Source organism: Empidonax traillii, unplaced genomic scaffold, assembly GCF_003031625.1.
Source record: "Empidonax traillii isolate 1590-97213 ecotype Southwest subspecies unplaced genomic scaffold, ASM303162v1 scaffold1125:size176652, whole genome shotgun sequence".
NCBI classification, from domain to species: domain Eukaryota; kingdom Metazoa; phylum Chordata; class Aves; order Passeriformes; family Tyrannidae; genus Empidonax; species Empidonax traillii.
This window is the reverse complement of record NW_020956318.1, coordinates 145,141-164,222: the sequence shown is the minus strand read 5'-3', so window position 1 is coordinate 164,222 and position 19,082 is coordinate 145,141. Positions and strand designations below refer to the sequence as shown.

The window sequence follows — 19,082 nt, the reverse complement described above, 5'->3', positions numbered from 1 at the left end:
CACCTGTATCCCTGTGCTGCTGGGCTGTGCTCTCCCTGCAGGAGAGGCCATGGAGCAAGGCCTCTCACCTGTATCCCTGTGCTGCTGGGCTGTGCTCTCCCTGCAGGAGAGGCCATGGAGCAAGGCCTCCGGGACTGCTGCCGCTCCATCCGCATCGGGAAGATCCTGATCCAGAGCGACGAGGAGACCCAGCGAGCCAAGGTGTACTACGCCAAGTTCCCTCCAGACATCTACAGGAGGAAAGTCCTGCTGATGTACCCAATTCTGAGTGAGTTCTGCCCCCTTTATGCACAGTCAGACTCCTCTGAGCTGGCAGGGCCTGAATGACAGGAAACCCTCCAAATTTCAGGGGTTTGGGGGAGGTTTTCTGCTTGGTTTGGGTGACAGAGCAGGGAATTCTCAGGCTGCACCAGTGGGAATGCAAAGCAAATCCTTTGGCCATGGCAGTGTTTGGGAGAAAGGCTGAAGATTAAGACTTGATATAAATTGATTTTTTTTTAATTATGCCATGAGAAAAGATTCAAACAGTATTTTTCTCGTGCTATTAAAAACCATTTTTGGATTAGTATTATAAAACTAAAAGTAAACTACTTTAAAATTAAACTAAGTTAATGCTAACAAAAGAAAAAAAAAAATCTGGTAAGTAGTTTGTCAGGATGAGGTAACTTTTCCCATCTAAGAGTTCATTCTCTTGTACCCACGGAGCTTTTGATTTCCATTTGACTATTTTAGATGAGCTTTCTTGCCTCAGGGTTTTAATAAAATCCACCGACTTCTGTATTTAAAACCTGGCAGAGTTGGCTTTTTCAGAACAGAGATGAAGCTCCTTCAATAGGAAACAAGTTTTCTGCAACTGATACAAGCGGAAGTGAGAGTTTTCCAGGGAGAAAGGACAGAATCATCATTCAATCATGGATATTCTTGGATGGCCAAGGACTAGTTTGTCAACCAGGAGGAAAAAATAAAATCTGGTTTTCCCTTGTAGGTACTGGTAACACTGTCATTGAGGATGTCAAAGTGCCTGTAGAATATGATGTACAAGGTGTCATGATCCTGCTCAGCCTGTTCTCTACACTTATGACACACTGAGACCTTTGGTGTCTCTCGAAAGGTGCCAAATCCATCATCCAGGAATTCCCAGAAATCACCATTTTAACTACAGAAGTGCATCCTGTTGCACCAACACACTTTGGACAGAAGTATTTTGGAACAGACTGACAATCTCAGAACAACTGGATGTGACTCTGTGACATTACAAGAGGTTTTTTTCTACGTTTTATTCTTGTTGGGTTGTCAAGGGCACGTTTGGGAACCTTTCTGGTCAAAGGGGGAAATACTTGACTTAGGTGAGTTCTGGCCTGAACAGGGGTCAGGTACAAAGCACTCTGGTTACATGGCCAAGCATCTCCATGTTGGGGTTGTTAAACTGCCACACTCTGCTTTAACTACTTAGTCTTCTATAACCTGAATTTTGTGGGTGAAACAGCACCTAAGTAAGTAAACTCATCCTTTGGGATGAGAAATCCTTTGGGCCTTTTCCACAATGGAGGTAACAGATCCATCCTACAGACCACTCCAGTGAAAGTGGAAATGGATTTTACCCCTGAAAGAGCCGCTTGTGTGTTAAAACCCTGAATATTTGCTCTCCTTTGTTACCTGCAGTAGTGACCTGCAGCATGAGGAATTTCTGTTTTCCAGTGCATTGACCCAGCATATCCCACAGAACTTCACACATCCTGCACTTACCACACTCTTTGTATGTAACTTTCTTTAGGAAGCTACAGAAAAACAAAGTCAATTTAAAAGTAAACAGCAGCCCAGCTTTAACACCAGGTAGTGTGGAGAAAGTCAGAATTCCTGCCTTTACACTGCCCAGTTTGTTCTGGGCTGGAACATCAGTGAAAATTTGCTTTATCTGCCTGCTTAATTCCTAGCTCTGCCACTACTTTGAGTATACAAGGATCTGAGTTTGGCAGGCCTTTTATTTTTAATTTTTTTTGCTTCAGGTTTAGAAGCTCCCAAGAGATTCAGATTTTCCTCACCTCACTGCATTTGGATTATTACTTATCTATACTGTGAATAAGTTATTTTAATATCTTTTTAGGGGGGGGGGGGGGGGGAAAGCAAACCAGCATTTTCCTCATCTATCACTGCATTCCTAATAAGCAGTTTTTAAAACCCTTGGGGATTTAAAGCAAATTTATTTACCCTCATTGAAGGAAACGACATTAAACTTACCATGGAAAAGTGTTGTAATTCTCTTCTGCTATACATACAGTAGCAAATTGAAAACACTTAAGTAGGAATTACACCATGCTTTTGCTATAGATTTTGGATTTTTTCCCTATACTGCAAAGTTCTCTATGCAAATATATTTTCCCCTACAAGCTTTTTGCAATATGCTGCTATACCACTCCTAATTTTGTCAAAGCTGTTAAGGAGATGTGGGTGCACAGGTCATTAACAGTTATTAATGTCAACTGGATACTGAAATCCACTAAGTGGTTTTGAAACATCAGAGCGTATTCTGTACCTGATTGACTCTCGTGAGGCCATTTGGGAATAAATCCGCCAAATCACACTGAGGGAGGGACTTTTCCTCAACTGTCTGCCCTGGACCTCAGCTACAAGTTTTCATCCCTCATAAGGTGAGGATAAGCAGGATCCAGCTGCCATCTCTGCACCTTGGGGGGTGTTCATCTCCCAGCAAACCGGGAAACCTCTGCCTGGAGAGCCTGAGCTCACCCACACACGGAAAGAACAATGTTTGATTCCTCTGTTGCTTTGCCACTTGATGATTTTCAAGACTTTTGGTAAGATTAATCAATTATAGGTATTTTATTGAGGGGCAAAGAAACAGACAAACAAAATGACTGGGCAGATGTCATAAAACACCAAGAGGCTGTTCCAGGAGCATAAAGCATCATCTTATCCCCCTGCTCAAACAGAACATGCTCCACCTCCCACTGGGCTCAATAATCCCTAACATTTCGCTGCTTGGGTTCCTGTATAACAAACCCACCTACATCCTGCTCTGACCTTGCCTGGCATCCCGAAAAGCTGGGCGGAGAGGCGGGACTCACCTCCGTGCACAATCACTGTGTCGCGGTGCCCTCGCCCCGATCCCTCCGGCCCTTCGAGCTCCGCCGGGGGCTCTGGGAGGGAGTCCAGCTGCGGGGATAATTGCCGGTGCTCACCCTCGGCGCTGCCTCGATAAAGTGGATCAATTGTGTGCCGATCCTCTGCTCCCTGAATTATCCATGTTCGACAACCGAATGGATTTTTTCCCTGCCCCAAAGGTGCCTGTAAGAAATGAAAGTGTGCCTTCACATTCAGCCACAGGGTCTTTCCCTCTCCCCCTCTTTCTCCAGCCTCTGGAATCCGTCGGGGGTAGGAGCACTGCTACATAAAAGGATCCGTCTGTCACGGGTCAGGAACAAGGCAACTTTTCCCTATGTCAAATATTTTGGTGCACTAATACTGCAAAATTATTTTGTGACATTAAATTCTCTCTCCTTAATTTTTCCTCTTAAATTTTACTCACATTGAACAGTCAAACCAGAGCGGTTAGGTCATGGTTTGACACTACAGTAAATCTAACTGTAATGATGCAAAGGGCTAATCTGATTTAAAATCACTCTCCCAACTCCAATTTGCTCTAAAAAACATAGCAGGTGAACCTTCTGCAAGCAAGTTTTATGTTGGATCAGATATCACCTCTCTGTCACTCCAACTCTATGCTGTATCAAGTATGACCTGTCCTTCTGCAGCTGCAATAAAAACTCCCACACTTCAGGTACTGGTTATTTCAACAAAAATAGAGTTGGGAACCCACATCTGCTCCAGATGAAACTGGGAGTGCTTCTGCTCTCCGTTACTAATGGTTTTGGAATCTTCCTTTGCCAGTCCCATGCTGTGGCAAGTAAAACTGGTGAGAAATATGCCCTTTACTCGCCCATCCTCTCTAGCACAGACACTGCAGCTGCCTTTGAGTTCTCAAGTCAGACAGGAGAAATTTTCATTTACATTAAAAGTTGGGCTTGGATTTTTCTGTGCAACAGTTTCAACAACTTCTAAATGCAACACACCCCTCAAGAGTAATGTCACTATTATTACAATGGATAGAAACAAAGGTGTCCTGTGGGCTTCCTGAAACTGTGTAAATTCTCAGGAATATGTTTTTTTTTTCCCTGTGTATGGGATATTGCTTGAAAATGAAGACGACTTCATCGCAAGGTCTTTGCAAGATAAGAGTTTTTAGGTATTAAAATGGGATCATTCAAGAGTCAGTGGGAATCCCTCTATGGGAGACAAGTCTGCCTTTACCTTTCCCTCTCCTTAAATCCCGTGTGCTTCAAAACTCAGACTGTAGTGTTTTCTATCCTAACTATTTCTTTTCAGGCACAGGGTTTTTTTCCCATTTTGTGTCACTGATTCCTGATTTCACTTCTCTGCCAGAATGCCACAAGGGAGACGGGCTGATCCTGCAGGGAACACACCTGCCCTTGATCGTTTCAGTGGTGAGAAGGGGAAAAACTGCAGACAAATTTAACCCTGCAGAACGTGGGAAGTCTGGCATGCAATTAATTATGGCTCATATAGGAAAACAGGAATATCTCAGCTTTTACATGGCACGCCAGCTGTCTTTGATATATAACACCAGGTGAGAGGGGAAATCCTGCCGCTGGAAGAGGGGGAGAAGAGTCTATGTCCATGGTTAGAGGGGAAGGAATGTCCATGGTTAGAGGGGAGGAATATCCTCGGTTAGAGGGGAGGAATATCCATGGTTGGAGGGGAGGAATATCCATGGTTAGAGGGGAGGAATATCCATGGTTGGAGGGGGAGAAGAGTGAATGTCCCCACTGACAGACACCAGCACTACCAATTTTCACTTGGTTTTTGGAACTGTGGGCCACCATCAGTCTGGATGATGAGGGGTCAGCTCTGTCCAGCACACACACACACCTGAGGTGACATGAAATGCCCCCACAAAACAGGACTGCAGGGACACGGACTCTCCTGGTGCCCTTGCTGCCCTCCCCATTCCCGGGTGGCTGCAGGTTGAGGTGGTGCCCTGGGCTGAGGAGGGGATGCTGTGGGCTCAGGGGTGACTGTAGTTCAGGGGTGACTGTGGTTCAGGGGTCCGTGGGCTCAGGGGGTCCATGTGCTCAGGGGTGACTGTAGTTCAGAGGTGACTGTGGTTCAGGGGTCCATGGGCTCAGAGGTGACTGAGTTCAGGGGTCCGTGGGCTCAGGGATGCCCGCGCCTTGGCCCCCCCCATATCCCCCCCCACCCCTCCACTTTGCCCCCTCTAAGATGGCGGCCACCCCTGAGGGCCGGGGCCGCGCGCGGGGCGGGGCGGGGCGGAGCCGCCCCCACAGGGCGGCGCCTGCGCGGGGGCGCGAGCGCTCCGGCACTTCCGCGTGTGGGCGGCGCTTCCGGCGCCGTTCCTTGGTAACAATGGGGCAGGAAATGGCGGCCTGAGCGGGCAGGGCCGGGCGGGCAGGGGAGCAGCGCGGCGGCTCCGGCAGCGGCACCGGCGGCTCCGGCACCGCGCCCAGGCGGCGCGGGCAGCGGCGCACCCACAGCGGCGGGCGCGGCGGCGGGCGGTGAGCAGCGGGCGGTGAGCAGCGGGCGGCGAGTGCCGGGGCCGGGGGCGGGCTCTCAAAATGGCCCGGGCAGGGAGAGGCCCGGCCCGGCTCGGCCCGGGGGGAGGGGGCGGGAGCGGCCCCGGCGCGGAGCGGAGGCGGCCGGGGAGCCCTCAGCGGGGTGCGGGGGCTCGGCCCGCGGGGCCGTGAGCAGGCGGAGCGCGGCGATGGCGGCCCGGGCGGGTGTGCCGGGCTGGGCCCGCTCCGCCGGCCCGGGGGGCGCCCCGGCAGCGCCTCCCGCCGCCAGCACCGCCCTCCGCGGGGCCGGGGCTGGGGCCGGGGCTGGGGCTGCGCGGGGCCCGCGGGCTGGGCGGGCAGCACCCCGAGCAGGCCCTGTTTGGGTGCCGCGGGGGGTGGCTGTGGCTCTGCCCGGGGCAATCGCGGCTCCCCGGGCCGTGTTCTCAGCCTGCTGGGCTCAGACAAGCAGCCCTGGTGAGGGACACGGGCAGGGGGACCCTTCCAATCCCGCTGTGTCCTGGTCAGCTCTGACCGGTTAAAACCTGTGCTGTTCGCTATACCTGAGCTGAGTTTCTCTCCGGTTAATCGCGTCATCTTTGCTCTGTCACCGTAGCTTCTTGTGCGAGTTTTCCTTTACCCCTTTTAACGCTGTTTGTTAACATTTAAGGTTTCTGTGTGTTTTGAAGCCTTTCTCAACTCCGGCTGGATGTATGTGTTTATCTTCCGTGATCTACTTTAATTGAGGAGCAATATCAGGTTACATATAAGAGCGTGTATATAAAATGTGATTATTAAGATCTGGTTTATGTGTAGTAGGAACCTGTCAAAAGGTTTCACAGCAAAAGACACTGATTAATTTTATTTTTTAATAATAGTTTTGTTTGTTCCACCATTTTCCAGGAAGGTGAAAATACAGAGAAGCTTCTGAACAGGAGTTCAGTCTTGATAATACCCAGTAGTATTATGACACATCACATTTCTTTTCCCAGTCCATATTGCCAGTACTGCTTAATTTCAAGTGGAAAATAGTTGTCAGAATGCTAAAGTTCTGACTCTAATTTGTCCCTGAATTTTAATTGCAGTGACTTGCCAAGTCTTAAAGAAAAAAAAAAAAAAGCACCACAAAAAAACAGTTGGCTGCTTCTTGGGCAGTTAATTATCCTAAATTGAGGGTCAGATGTTTAGTTTTGTTGCAGTCCTCAACTAGCACTTAAACTGACTGTATTCCCTCTACAGGATTACCATTTTGAAATTAAAGGACTTATGGCTTAGAATTATGTCCTGGGAAGGGAAAACACACCACACATTATAAAATTAAGGGCTTCTTGTTATGTTAGACCACTAAAGCACAACAGCCACAATGTTCTCTTCATCAGCAGCTCCCACTGGGTAAATGTTTGTCACTGAAACAACCACACCAGCATTTTTCAAGCCTGTAGTTGTTGTCCTGTGTATCATCTTTATTTTCCATATTAGTGAATTCCTGTAGACATGCCAAGGTGTACTGGACAGAAGTGCTACAAGTGTCTGGTCTCCAATATGTGTATTTGTTTTTTTTTTTTAATGGTTATTTTTAGAGGGATGGACAGGGTGCTCCTTAAATGGAAATGCTTTCAAAACACCTATGTATCATATACCTACCTGGCTTTTTCTTTCCTATGGGAATGTATCAAAATAAATTCCTTGATTGTAGTGGAATGATTCCATTTGCAGTGGAGGTGGTGTTCTTCTTTTTTTTTCCATCATAATATACTGTTGTGACTTCATATACTTCAGTCTAAAGATTACATGTAAGTCCAGTTTATTGTAGCTTAACACATTACTGGGTTGCTCTGATTTTTTATTTATTTTTTTGGGGGTAGAGGACTTAACATTCCACATATTAAAACGTTTGAATTTAAACATGAACATGGGGTGTTTATCCAAATTTTCACCATTAATCTCAGTCTTGGTGAAAATTGATCAGCTCTTGAGAATGCAAAAATTAATGTTGAAGGGATAAAACCAAATGTTTAGTCTTAGTCAGGGAGCTTTGTGTGGTGAGCAGGGGTAACCAGAAGCATCCCAGGAACTGGTTTTGGTTTTGCACAGGTTCCTGGCTGCAGGTGAGAAACACCGTAAGAAGCACGAGCCTGTGTCTCCTTCAGACTGCTCAGGTTTATGTTAACGAGGCTCCTGTTAATAACTTTTGGCTGATGAGCAGTGTGGAAGCTCAGCTTTTTACTCGAGGAGGTCTGCAGAGTTGTGTGATCTCACAGAACCATCCAGTGCTAGGTGGATGTGTAGGAAAAGTCAGCACACGTTTTGTCTTAGCTCAGTAATTCCAAAACGTCTCGCTCAGAGCACCCTGAATTTCGATATGCAAGGTAGTCTTGTTGAAATGCAGGGGCCTACCTGCCTTGGGATGGCAGCAGAGATGGAATTCTCATCCTACACATGCCTCTGTAGATTCCAGTAGATTTTACTGCGTTTTGTTTTGCACTTCTGTCTTGGTTGGGCACCGGATACCAAGCAGAACAAGAGTGCACGTCTCGGAATTCCTGTGTGGGTTGTGGTTGTAGTGATTCTCACTGTTCTGGTGGCCTTTTACTATTGGTAGTAGCTGTACTAGCAGCAGTTGTGTGGAGGCAGTAAGAGCAGTAAATGTAAAGGTGGGTTTTCCTTTTTTTGTTGAAGTTCCCTGAGTTTTGATTGGCTTAGTGCCTTCACTAACCATGAGTTCTGTTTCTTCAGGAATCGAACCTCTCATGTCCTTGGATATGAGTCCCGTTTGTGCTGCTGTTTCTGTGTCCACACTGGTTACTTGTGTGCAGCTTTACTTCTTCCTTTGAGCTTCTGCTTGCTGACGTAGCAGGAAGCTCATTTCTGGGTGAAAAGAGCATCATTTCGTGAGATAACAGTGCTGGAAACTTGCTGAACCTCATGTACAGTGTTGCTCTTCTGTGATATCTGAATTTGATGGCGAAAGGCAGAACTATCTTAATTTTCTTTTCCACTTGTGCGTGAAAAGAGTTGTTTTAGTAAGTGCAGATGATAAAATGTGAAGCCCTGTAATTTGGCAGTTGTTCCCACATTTTATTTTCAGAGCTCCATCTTGGTTCCACATGCTCTCAGTGTTCTTTTCATACATACCCTGATCACTTCTCTCTGCCTTACCAGGAGTTGTTAGTGTTTCTCTTCTTTATCTCAACAGTTGGTTCTGCCAAAGTGTTTTTTTGTTGTTTGTTTGTTTGTTGTTTTAATTCTGTGGAATTTTCTGCAACTGTTCTGCAAAAGTATTCATTGCTCTCCTTTGTTTCAAACCTAGGTTCAGAGTGACATCTTGTTTCAGGGCCTTTGCTTTGAAACACTGCAGTAGTGCAATAGCTGAGTGGATGTTTAACACTCCTCATTAAACTGGCATTTCAATTTTACACCACTTTACACAGAACACTTCAACAGAAGACAAAATTATCTTCCAACTCTCCGAAAGTGGTGAATGTTCCAGGATAGTTTTTTGAGTCAAAGAGGACATGGGGAGTTCTGGAGTTTAAAATTTGTGGTAAGTTTGGTAAAAGTCTAGTAGGAACCTGAGTCTGTCGTTCATCGGAGTGGAGATAGAAAGTGACGAAAAAATATGTCCAAAATTCATGATGCAACTTTGGAAACTGGGGAAGTTTGTTACCTTTTACTGTAGATGAGCAGATTGGACCTCTGGTACCAAAGCCTTTGGTGTGACCACAAAAGGGAACTTGTGCACCTGCACAAAAAGTGAAAAAACCAAACAAACTTGAAGCTCTGTGTATAATGCAGATAGATGACTTTCACTTCACTGTCTTAAGGAATCTTCTTCCTTTAATGGTGGGATTCACTGGCATTTTTTGCTTTTGCCTTTGAGCTTGCAGACTTGAATGATGAAATATTTAAGATGAAAGTGTAGTTTCTGTTATGTCTTACTTCCTTGCTGGTTTTGAGTATTGAGAAATTGGATACTGACTGGCATGGAACCCATTTTTCTACTTTTAATCCTTCTAGGAAAATGTAGTCCTTGGGAGGTGGCGTGGGTTGCATGAACATTGCACATGAAGTTGGGTCTGCTGTGCTCGTGTGAAGAACTCTGTGTAAGAGAACTGCCTGTTCTGGCGGCTGTTCCTGTGTCATCTGAGCCACGGAATCGGAGGCAGTGCTGGTCCTGCCAAAGGGGATGGCACGTTGGAGCTGCTGGAGCCAGAGTTCGTGGAAAGCTCTTGGACAGGCAGCTGTGCTGGGCTTGTGAGGAGCTGACATGTCCCTGAGGTTTGGTCACTGAGAGCAGGGCAGGGCGAAAATAGTCTGTAACAGCCCAAACCAAAAATATGCATTTCTGGCTTCCACTGCTGAGTCACTTCTTCTAGTCCAAGGGTTGGATAAGTTGTGCAGACTGGAAGTAAGCAAGGTGCTCAACTGGTTGAAGGACCTAATTAAGATGAGGTGATGAATCATAAACGGGAAGTTGGCCTTGTGCTGAGGACATCCATGAAACACTCCCATCGCCATCCTCTCTTGTACGTGTACAAAGGAATTAACTGTGCTGCTGGGACGTGAGGGAGCTCAGGAAACATTCCTGCCATACAGGGCATGACAGAGCCTCGTGTCAGGTTGAAATACCGGTAACACCTACTGGGGGGAGTTCTGGAGGCAGTTCTTGTTGCACAGCTCTTGTGAGCAGCTGACTTGTGTCTGCAGTTTAACTAATTCCATGCTTTGTCCTCTTAAAACTTGAGACTTGCCCTCTAAATCTAATGAGGATTGTGTCTTTAAGGTATTGTTTTTTCATTTCACCCTGCTAATGAGTGACTTCTGAATTGATCAGATCTTCTAAGTTTTGCCTAGTTGGTTTAATGAGAGTTTTAATGTTTTATGAGACTTCTTTTAAATTAAAAACCCAGAAATGCAGGCTAAACTATTGTCTTGGTGTTTACAGTTAAGTGATGTCAGGAGATACCACGCATTTCTGAAGGTGGAAGGACCAGTGATTTATCACAGTGCCTTATGTCCATTAGTACCTTTTCTGGGAAGAATTCTGTAGTCCACAGTCAATACACTGTGTTGAAGATAAATGGATAACTCAAGTATGTTATTCCAGTTTGCTGTCCCAGCAGGTTGTGAGCTCTGGATTTGGAGCAGTAGTGCATTCCTGACTGGATTTAGTTTACACACAACTTGGCGTAAGAGGAAAACGTAAAATATTTCTTGTACTGTGAGAATGATAATTTTGCATTATTGAGGGAGTATCTGGTACTCTAAAATTCTTTCCAAAAGAGCATAGTATTACTTCCTCTCGAATAAAAGAATGTAACAAACAATAGCTTTTGTGGGTTTGCTGCAGTCTGGAGCAGCAGTGGAGAGACAGCCAGTCATTTGTGCTCTGAAGTCTCTGAGGCTGGTGAAGGGAACTGCAGGGAAGATACTTTGCTGACTTGTGGAAGGATGGGAACACCAGTTAAGGATTCACTGTAGTTACTGTGTCTGGATATTCAGCTGCTGAAGAATATTTCGTGTGTTTTGTTGGTGTTTTGTTTGTTTTTTTTTTTTTTTTTTAAAGCAGAAAATTATTTATTCTGGCAGTAATTCTCTTGCTTTGTGCAACCTTTAGGTGATCATCCCCTCCACTTTCCTTTAAAGAGGTTGTCATTGCTGGGTGTCTCAGCTGAAGTTGGCATTAACCAGGAGATCTGAACTTCCTGCTCATAGTTGTGACCTTCCCCACCCTTTGTCAACTCAGTGCTGACAAGGAAGGACACTAAAGAAGGAAATTCTGAATCTTTTAGCTTGGATAAGAACAGAGTCTTACTTTGAGTTGAACTAACCCCCTGGAGGAAAGAGGAACGTTTGAAGCCTACCTGCTTATGAGATAATCAAATGCTGGTTGTTCTGTTGTAAGTTAATAGGACACCTGTTGGGTTTCCCTCCTCAGGTTTCCCTGTGTTAGTGGAGTCAGCTTCCTTCAGCCAGTCTGAATGTCCTGTGGGGTGTGAGCTGAGAGCAGGATCCTGAGGGAGGCACAGATTTCCAGGTTATTTCTGCTGAGTGCCGTGACAGGAGTCGTAACTCGCAGCGTGGAACTCCTGCAGGACAGCCCTGTGGAGCTGTGCTGAGTGAGGCAGGAGGAGTTAAACCTTCCAGTAAGGTCAGCCTGGCCATGAGCTCTGCAGCAGGGTGGGAGCTGAGCCTTAAACTGCACAGAGTGCACAGGGAAGAGAGGGAAAGTAGCAGAAGCCTTGGGGGAGAAACCCTGGTTTTCATTTGTGAGTTTTAATCTCAGAGTTCTGGTTTGAAGAGCATCATCCCATTTGCTGTCAACAGTAAGGCAGGGACAATGTGTTGCTGTGCATTTGTGTGCCATCTGTATTTCCATCAGTGTAAACATCCCATAGAGACTCACAGCGTTTCGAGGGTAGTGAGACTGGGGGACAGTGGGCTGGTGTCATCTGTTACAGTAGCTTGCAACAGGAAATTAGAGTGAGTCTGTCAGCAGTAGAAATAGTCCTAATGTAAATTAAATTCTTCATTCAAGATCCCACGTCGGAGGCAATAAAATCTTTTCAGTCTTGCCCATTCGCTGATTTTATGGTTTAGGAGGGAAGGTGAGAGATGATGGAGGAGAAGAGAGTAGCTAAGCTGGAAATTACTTGTCCTGGGCATTTTGGAAAGAATCACCTATTGAACTGTACATCAGTCTGTTGATAAAGAAGAGATTACATTCTTTTTTTAACCCCCACTAGACTTGTTTGGAGTCTCCCTTTTTCCCTGACCAAAGATAGTGCCCCTTTTTCTCTGAAATGGAGTAGGCAAACGCCTTTGAATCCACTGGGCATTATAAAGCCAAGGTGCCTGCAAGCACTGGAATTTTTAGATAAAAGGAAAATTTCAAAGCATGTGCAGGAAACCAAGGTCATGCTTTGTATGCATAGTGAGATTTTCTTTTTTAAAAGCTGTTGTAGAATTAGTCTAATGCTTACAAAGATATTAATGTTGCCAGATTTATGGAGACATTCTGGGTGTTTTGCAGTCAGTAAATCCCAAGCTGGCAATCAGTTGGGGTAGAATATTTTACAAAACTTTCTGCTGCTCCTGTCCTTCAGCATCTTACAGCATTCCCTTATTTTTCTTAATCTTATTGTTGACTTTGCTTCATTGTTATCCTAAAGCAGGGAATAGTGCTTAGAGTTTTGATGTGTATTCCCAGAGAACTAATGCATCTTTCAAAGCTTTATTTTGGATGCAAGTCCCTCATTCTACTCGAGGCTTTTATTGAGATGTTACTTTTAAAAGCAGCTGCCTTTATTTCTGGGATCTTCTCTAGAATATCTTCAAGTGATGTTACTTGGAGCCATAATTCTGCTCCAGGAAGCTTTGTAAAAAGCTGCTTGACTTTGAAGCCAGCTCTGTTCTGGTTGGCAGGACGTGTCTGGCGTGTGGAGGGCACACAGATCTCCTCCCCGAGCCCGGTCAGGGTGGAACGTGCCTCCTGAAACCATTGCTCAACGTTCCCGGGGAGTGGGGCCACTGACGGGTGTCTGACAGCACGTCACATGCAGGGCTGCAGATGGGCAGCCTTTGCCTTGCACCAGAGAGGCAGAAACGCAGGGAAAGCTGATGACTTCCTTTCAGCACAGGGGTGACCCTGTGGTTGCTGCTGATTCCTGGAAAACAAGGTGGAGCTGGAACTGCTTGGCTAAAATGGCAGAACTTCACAGAACTAATAACCCTGAGTGACAACAAGTTGATACCACTAACCTAAACCCAAGTCCTAACTCAAGACAAAGAGGGTTGGAGCGGCAGTTTCTTAATTTACAAGTCTGCAATAATATGATGTCCTCTCCTGTGGAATTTTTCTGGTGTTCCACGCCGAGGTCGTCATGCACTTTAATTTTCACTGTAGCAGCTGAAGCAAAGTGCCCGTGGAGATCATGCAGTGCTGCTCTTCTGTGGAGGAGCACTAATGTAAACTGTGGGCAGTCTTGACTTGACAGCTGTGCTGACAAACCAAAAAAAGATGCTTTTTTCCACTAGACAGATGTCTAAGTGTTGGAAGTTTTCCAGCGAGAAGCAGAAAAGCTTTATTCTTCCAGTATTTTCATGTCACATGAAGTATGGTTTAAATGAAAGGAATGTTTTCTGATGGGGAATGTTACTGCAGAGCTTTTCAGCATGCAGAGGATTAGCTTGCTAATCACCTCTCTGAGTAACTAGATTCTACCAGTTGTGCAGGAAAATTCTTGATGCTGCGAATAGCGAGGCGCAGTGATCAAGGAAACTAGTTATTTTATCTTCATTTGATACATTTGCATGGCCAGTGCCAGAATGTCTCCTGCATTTGCATCTATTTTGTTATAATAGTTATCAGATATAGACGTGGAATTCATCGATGGTTTTCTTTGAAAGAGAGACTCTGTCAAGTATTTCACCCGAGTGAAAAACAATGTGGGTAGATTATATTTAAAAATATGCCACGTAGAAGACAGTTTTTGAAAGCAGATGTACACCTGGGACGTGCTGGGGGGTTTGTCTTGGAAATTCTGATTGTCAACATCAGTAATGCGGTAAACGCTGAAACTTGAAATTCTTCTCTTGATGTAAAACACTAAATGTGATTTTACAAACCTTTTTGCAAAGGTTTTTACAAACCTGTTTGTGGCAACAAAACCTTTTTTTTTTTTTTTTTTTCTTTTGTGCACATAGCGTTCCATAGCATCAGAAGATGCTATTTGATTTCTTCATATCCCTTCATTCTGTTAAAATGCACTTGGATGGTGAAGAGGGTGTTTGCTGTAGGAGGCAGGGAAAAGCAATGAACATCTTTTAGAGTCAGAGAGTGTGATCAGGGATGGCTTTTACCTTGTACTACACCACTGTGAGGCTGCTTGGGGAGGCAGTTGTGGTATTAGGGATGTTTTATACCAAAAAGCAGATAATCATGGACACCTGCTCAACTATGCGAATGTAAAGGTGGACTAAGGCTTTGGCAGATGATATCTCTGTGTTCATACCTGCTGCTTTGCTGAGTATGTGGTCATGATGGGCATCGGTTTTGTTTGTGCTCCTTGAAGAGGTTCGTGCTTTGAGAAGGGCTTTGGTTTTGATCCCTGTTGTTGTGGCACCTGATCTTAACTGAAGCTTCATTAGCAAACTGCCTCAACCTGTACTCTGTTCTACATTGTAAACATGCCTGAATGTCATGCCCTGATTCGCTGCACTCAGTGAAGGGTTCGTTTTTTCCTGTTTTAGGTACTCTCTCACTCGTCAAGATGGAAAGCTCAGATTCCGGTGATAAAGGAAATATCGATCAGTCAGAGGCCCAACGGCAGAGTCAGCTGGACCGCTTAGATCGAGAAGAAGCTTTCTATCAGTTTGTGAACAACCTGAGTGAAGAGGACTACAGGCTTATGAGAGATAACAATTTGCTAGGAACACCAGGTGGGTAATGCTTGTGCATCCTACTGGAGTTGCTTGTAGGCAGTTTGTGTCCTTTCCTGTTCTCCTGAAACAGTTTCCCCCGTTTATTTGTTGTGCTGCGGTTGTGTTCCATGCCAGGAAGTAGCTTCTTGCTAGTTTGTGCCCACTCAAATCTGAGTGGCCCCCTGACTAGTGGAGAGGTAGTTACAAAAGTCTAGTGTTTACACAAGTTGGCAGGAATACCCAGGTTTGACCCAGTTCCAGTTATGGACCCTGAGATGGAAAAAAAAAAAATCTCCCTTAAGTATCTGTGTGCAAATTTTCTGCTGGTGAGGTGAAGTTTGTACCTGGGGTAGGTAGTCTGGTGAGAGATTCTGCGTGGGCATTTTGATATCAGTTCTTAACTTATTACTTTAAATTGACTCTTTATAGGATTTCAAACCATGAATTCAACTAATTTAAACCTTTTTTCATGCTTGTGAAAGTGTTACCTCGTACATTTTACTCTGGACAGCCAGAGTGACAAATAGGATGACAAAAATTGCTGTGAAGTTGTAGAGGTTACAGAACCAGAGAGCACATCTGTCTTGAACAGGATGGAGCTGCTGGATATCTCAGCTTCAGCAAAACTTACTTGGGACAGGGTTTAATTTGACAAAAGACAAGCAGTGGCTTGTACCTTCTTGAGAAGCTTTTGATAATGCTTGCCGTACATATATGATTTGGAAATATTTTTGGAAATTTTTGCTTATTTTCTAAGGTGAAATTACTGAAGAAGAGTTGCTGAGAAGGCTACACCAAGTTAAAGAAGGTCCACCACAGCAAAACAGTGATGAGAATAGAGGTATATACAGTGTTTGTGCAAACTCTTACCTTTAGCACCCATATGGACCTTAACGTGGGTGCGGGAGTGGAACGAGTTAAGCCTAGGCAGGTGCAAGGTGAGCTTTGTTCCAAAACTCAGTGCTCCTTATGTCTGATACCTGCTGCAGAGGTCAGTTTGGGACAGATTTTATTCATGACACAATCTGTTACTTGTATCAAGATAGTTTCACTTGGGTTTGTTTCTTTTTTTTTTTTTTTTTTTAAGATAGCCTTCCTCTCTGCTCCCTTCTGGGGTGCTTTTTGGCAATCCCTTTTCTTTAATTCACCATTCTCCCCTTCCAAAGGTGCTGTATTTCTTTGGTTATCACCCTTCTGTAGGGATTGGTGGAGGATGCTCAGAGCTGACCACTGGGATTCATTGTTCAGTGAGACAGATTTGCCATGAAGCTCTTCACGTGAAGGCTCAGGGCAAACTTAGTTCTCTATTTAATGGTCAATAGAACACTTAATTGTTTGGAAAGGAAAACACAGAATATTGATGTGTTATGACACCTGAGGTGTCTTTCCATTTACTTACAGTAAACAGTATGTGTTATTCTGATGACTTGTTTGCTCTGTGATGGCTGCAGCCTATCTGTCCACATTAGAGCAGTGTCCACTCCTGCTCCCCTAGAAGAGCTCTGGCAGATGGGAATTGTCACGCCGTGTGTGACACCACGGCACCACTTGGTAGTGTTCAGCACTTCTGAACTGTCACTTGTTAAACTAAGCAATTATGTTCTTGGAAAAGATCACTCCAAAATTAGCTCAGTGCTCTAATTTTGGTAGTTCCCTGTCTTTTTCACAGGTGCAGAGTCCACAGAAGATGTTTCAAATGGAGATTCTATAATCGACTGGCTTAATTCAGTCCGACAGACTGGAAATACAACCCGGAGTGGGCAGCGAGGAAACCAGTCCTGGAGAGCAGTGAGCCGGACTAACCCCAACAGTGGTGACTTCAGGTTCAGTTTGGAAATCAATGTCAACCGTAACAACGGGAACACAAACCCAGAAACTGAGAACGAGCCATCTGTAGAGCCTTCCAGTGGGGAGGATCTGGAAAACAGCCAAAGTGACTCTGAAATTCCGAGGTCTGAATCACCATCTGTGAGGCAGCCTGGATCAGAAAGGAGCACTTCGGAGGAGGTAACGGCCGAGGAGGCTTCCCCTCCTAGAGGGCAGAGGAGAGCCAGAAGCAGGAGTCCAGAACAGCGGAGAACACGGGCTAGGACTGATAGAAGTAGGTCACCTATTAATCCAGTGAGCGAGGCTCCTCGCCGGCCTCACCACAACCCGTCATCTCACACGCTCGAGCACTCCTCAGCGCAGGAGGCTGAGGGCAGCTCTAGAACTAGGCAGCACGTGACCTTGAGGCAGCACACGGTGGGGACTGAGGTGCCAAGTGAAAATGCAGTTCTGTTTTCCCCCCCTGAAACGAGACCGGCTCCTCAGGCAGCCGGTTCATCAGAAACCACCGGCGCCGGTGAGTCGGCAGCTCCCGGGCAGAGGCCTCCTACCATAGTGCTGGACCTGCAGGTGAGAAGAGTGCGACCAGGCGAGTACCGGCAGAGGGACAGCATCGCCAACAGGACACGGTCCCGCTCCCAGACCCCCAACAACACCGTCACCTACGAGAGCGAGCGGGGCGGCTTCAGGCGCACGTTCTCCCGCTCGGAGCGGGCCGGGGTGAGAACTTACGTCAGCACCATTCGGATTCCCATCCGCAGGATCTTGAACACGGGCCTGAGCGAGACCACGTCCGTTGCCATTCAGACCATGCTGAGGCAGATCATGACAGGCTTCGGGGAGCTCAGTTACTTCATGTACAGCGATAGCGATGCAGATGCCAGCGCCCCCACCCCCGGCCCCAACGTGGATACCTCTGAGCCGCAGAACGGGGCTGGGGGCGCCTCGGGCAATGAGAATGCAGATGTTAGCTCAGGGGAGGTGTATGAGGGTGGCCATGAAGCGAGTTCAACGTCTGGGGCCAGACGGGAAGGCCGGAATACGAGGGGATCGGTGACGTTTGAAGAAAGTGGTTCTCTACCATTCCTTAGCCTTGCACAGTTTTTCCTCCTAAACGAAGATGATGATGACCAACCAAGAGGACTCACCAAAGAGCAGATTGACAACCTAGCCATGAGGAATTTCGGTGAGAGCGATGCTCTGAAAACCTGTAGTGTGTGTATCACGGAGTACACGGAAGGCAACAAGCTCCGGAAGCTGCCGTGTTCCCACGAGTATCATGTCCACTGCATCGATCGCTGGTTATCGGAGAATTCCACTTGTCCCATTTGTCGCAGAGCAGTCTTAGCTTCTGGTAACAGGGAGAGTGTTGTCTGAAGGAGAGCTGAATCAATGGCCAAGCAGCTGGTGTGATAGTGATGGGCAAAGAAGTCACTTCCTTTATGGCCACTTTTTGAGTGGTACCTCAGTGTATAGTAATGACTTGGAGTGAATCTTCCCTCATTTTTTCTCTGGATTCAGGCTTCGGAAATTGGAAAATTTCTTTAATTAGGTTTTTCGAGTTATAGTCAGTTTGGGTGTTAAATTTCACTTGTCCAAAGATGTCTACCCACTTAAAAATATTTTTTTTTTCTTTGTGAAGAGTATTAAGTTTCTTTCCCCCACCCAGCCCCTGCCATCCCAGTTCAATAAACAGTTTGTCCTCAAGATCGTGCTTGTGAGGAGTTCTTTGAGAAGACATCCCAGCTCAATGTCCATGAGCCATAGGGGAATTTTTGCAAGAAATCCAACTATCTGAAAAAAATAGTATGATTGCACACTTAAACATACTTTTAATTTTCCTCCTGGGTTAATATTGGACATGTCTGTGTAAATAACACTAATATTAGTCCTTTCCCCATCACTATGGCACGCTGTAGGATGAGCTGTTAGCTTAATTGGGATATTTATCTTGTTGTGGAAATATAAGAATTGCCTATGCTTGTTTAAATAAAGAAAACAAAATCTGTTTTAAAATTGTAAAGCTTTTTTGTAGAAGCTCAGTACTTTTCCAATGCACTGTTGTACTAATGCATTAAGAATTAAAACTGTACCATGCTTAGAAATCAAGAATGCTTTTCATACAGCCCCCACCACACAGAGAGCAAACTGAACACGAGAGAGCTGCTTTTGTGACTGTGTGCCTGTCAGGAGCAGTGCATATCTGTACTATTTATGTGAACAGCTACT

General features: G+C 45.7%; 2 protein-coding genes across 6 annotated transcripts; both read left to right on the top strand.

Moving 5' to 3' along the window:
- Positions 1-41: 41 nt before the first annotated feature.
- LOC114068778 (uracil phosphoribosyltransferase homolog) lies at positions 42-1,449 on the top strand (the record flags this gene model as incomplete). Its single annotated transcript, XM_027905145.1, is given in 2 exon segments — positions 42-268; positions 986-1,449. Coding segments are annotated over 2 exon segments (460 nt in total), but the record flags the coding sequence as incomplete, so codon positions are not given.
- Positions 1,450-5,436: 3,987 nt separating this feature from the next.
- On the top strand, positions 5,437-18,876 carry RLIM (ring finger protein, LIM domain interacting). Of its 5 annotated transcripts, none has more exons than XM_027905150.1 (4): positions 5,437-5,454; positions 14,856-15,044; positions 15,784-15,867; positions 16,696-18,876. In XM_027905150.1, exons 2-4 carry the CDS (start codon positions 14,876-14,878, stop codon positions 18,228-18,230), a joined length of 1,788 nt encoding a protein of 595 aa, XP_027760951.1. In that variant the 5' UTR covers positions 5,437-5,454; positions 14,856-14,875; the 3' UTR covers positions 18,231-18,876. The 5 variants fall into 5 exon arrangements, with proteins under 5 accessions (XP_027760951.1, XP_027760950.1, XP_027760952.1 ...); XM_027905149.1 differs by lacking the exon at positions 5,437-5,454 and adding an exon at positions 5,589-5,609; XM_027905147.1 differs by lacking the exon at positions 5,437-5,454 and adding an exon at positions 5,604-5,623.
- Positions 18,877-19,082: the final 206 nt, after the last annotated feature.

Bases quoted from the DNA above. Each gene is read 5' to 3' on its own strand.
- RLIM (XM_027905150.1), top strand. From the start codon at position 14,876: ATGGAAAGCTCAGATTCCGGTGATAAAGGAAATATCGATCAGTCAGAG. The intron at 15,045-15,783 runs GTGGGTAATGCT...TTATTTTCTAAG, and splicing joins CAATTTGCTAGGAACACCAG to GTGAAATTACTGAAGAAGAG. The intron at 15,868-16,695 runs GTATATACAGTG...TCTTTTTCACAG, and splicing joins AAACAGTGATGAGAATAGAG to GTGCAGAGTCCACAGAAGAT.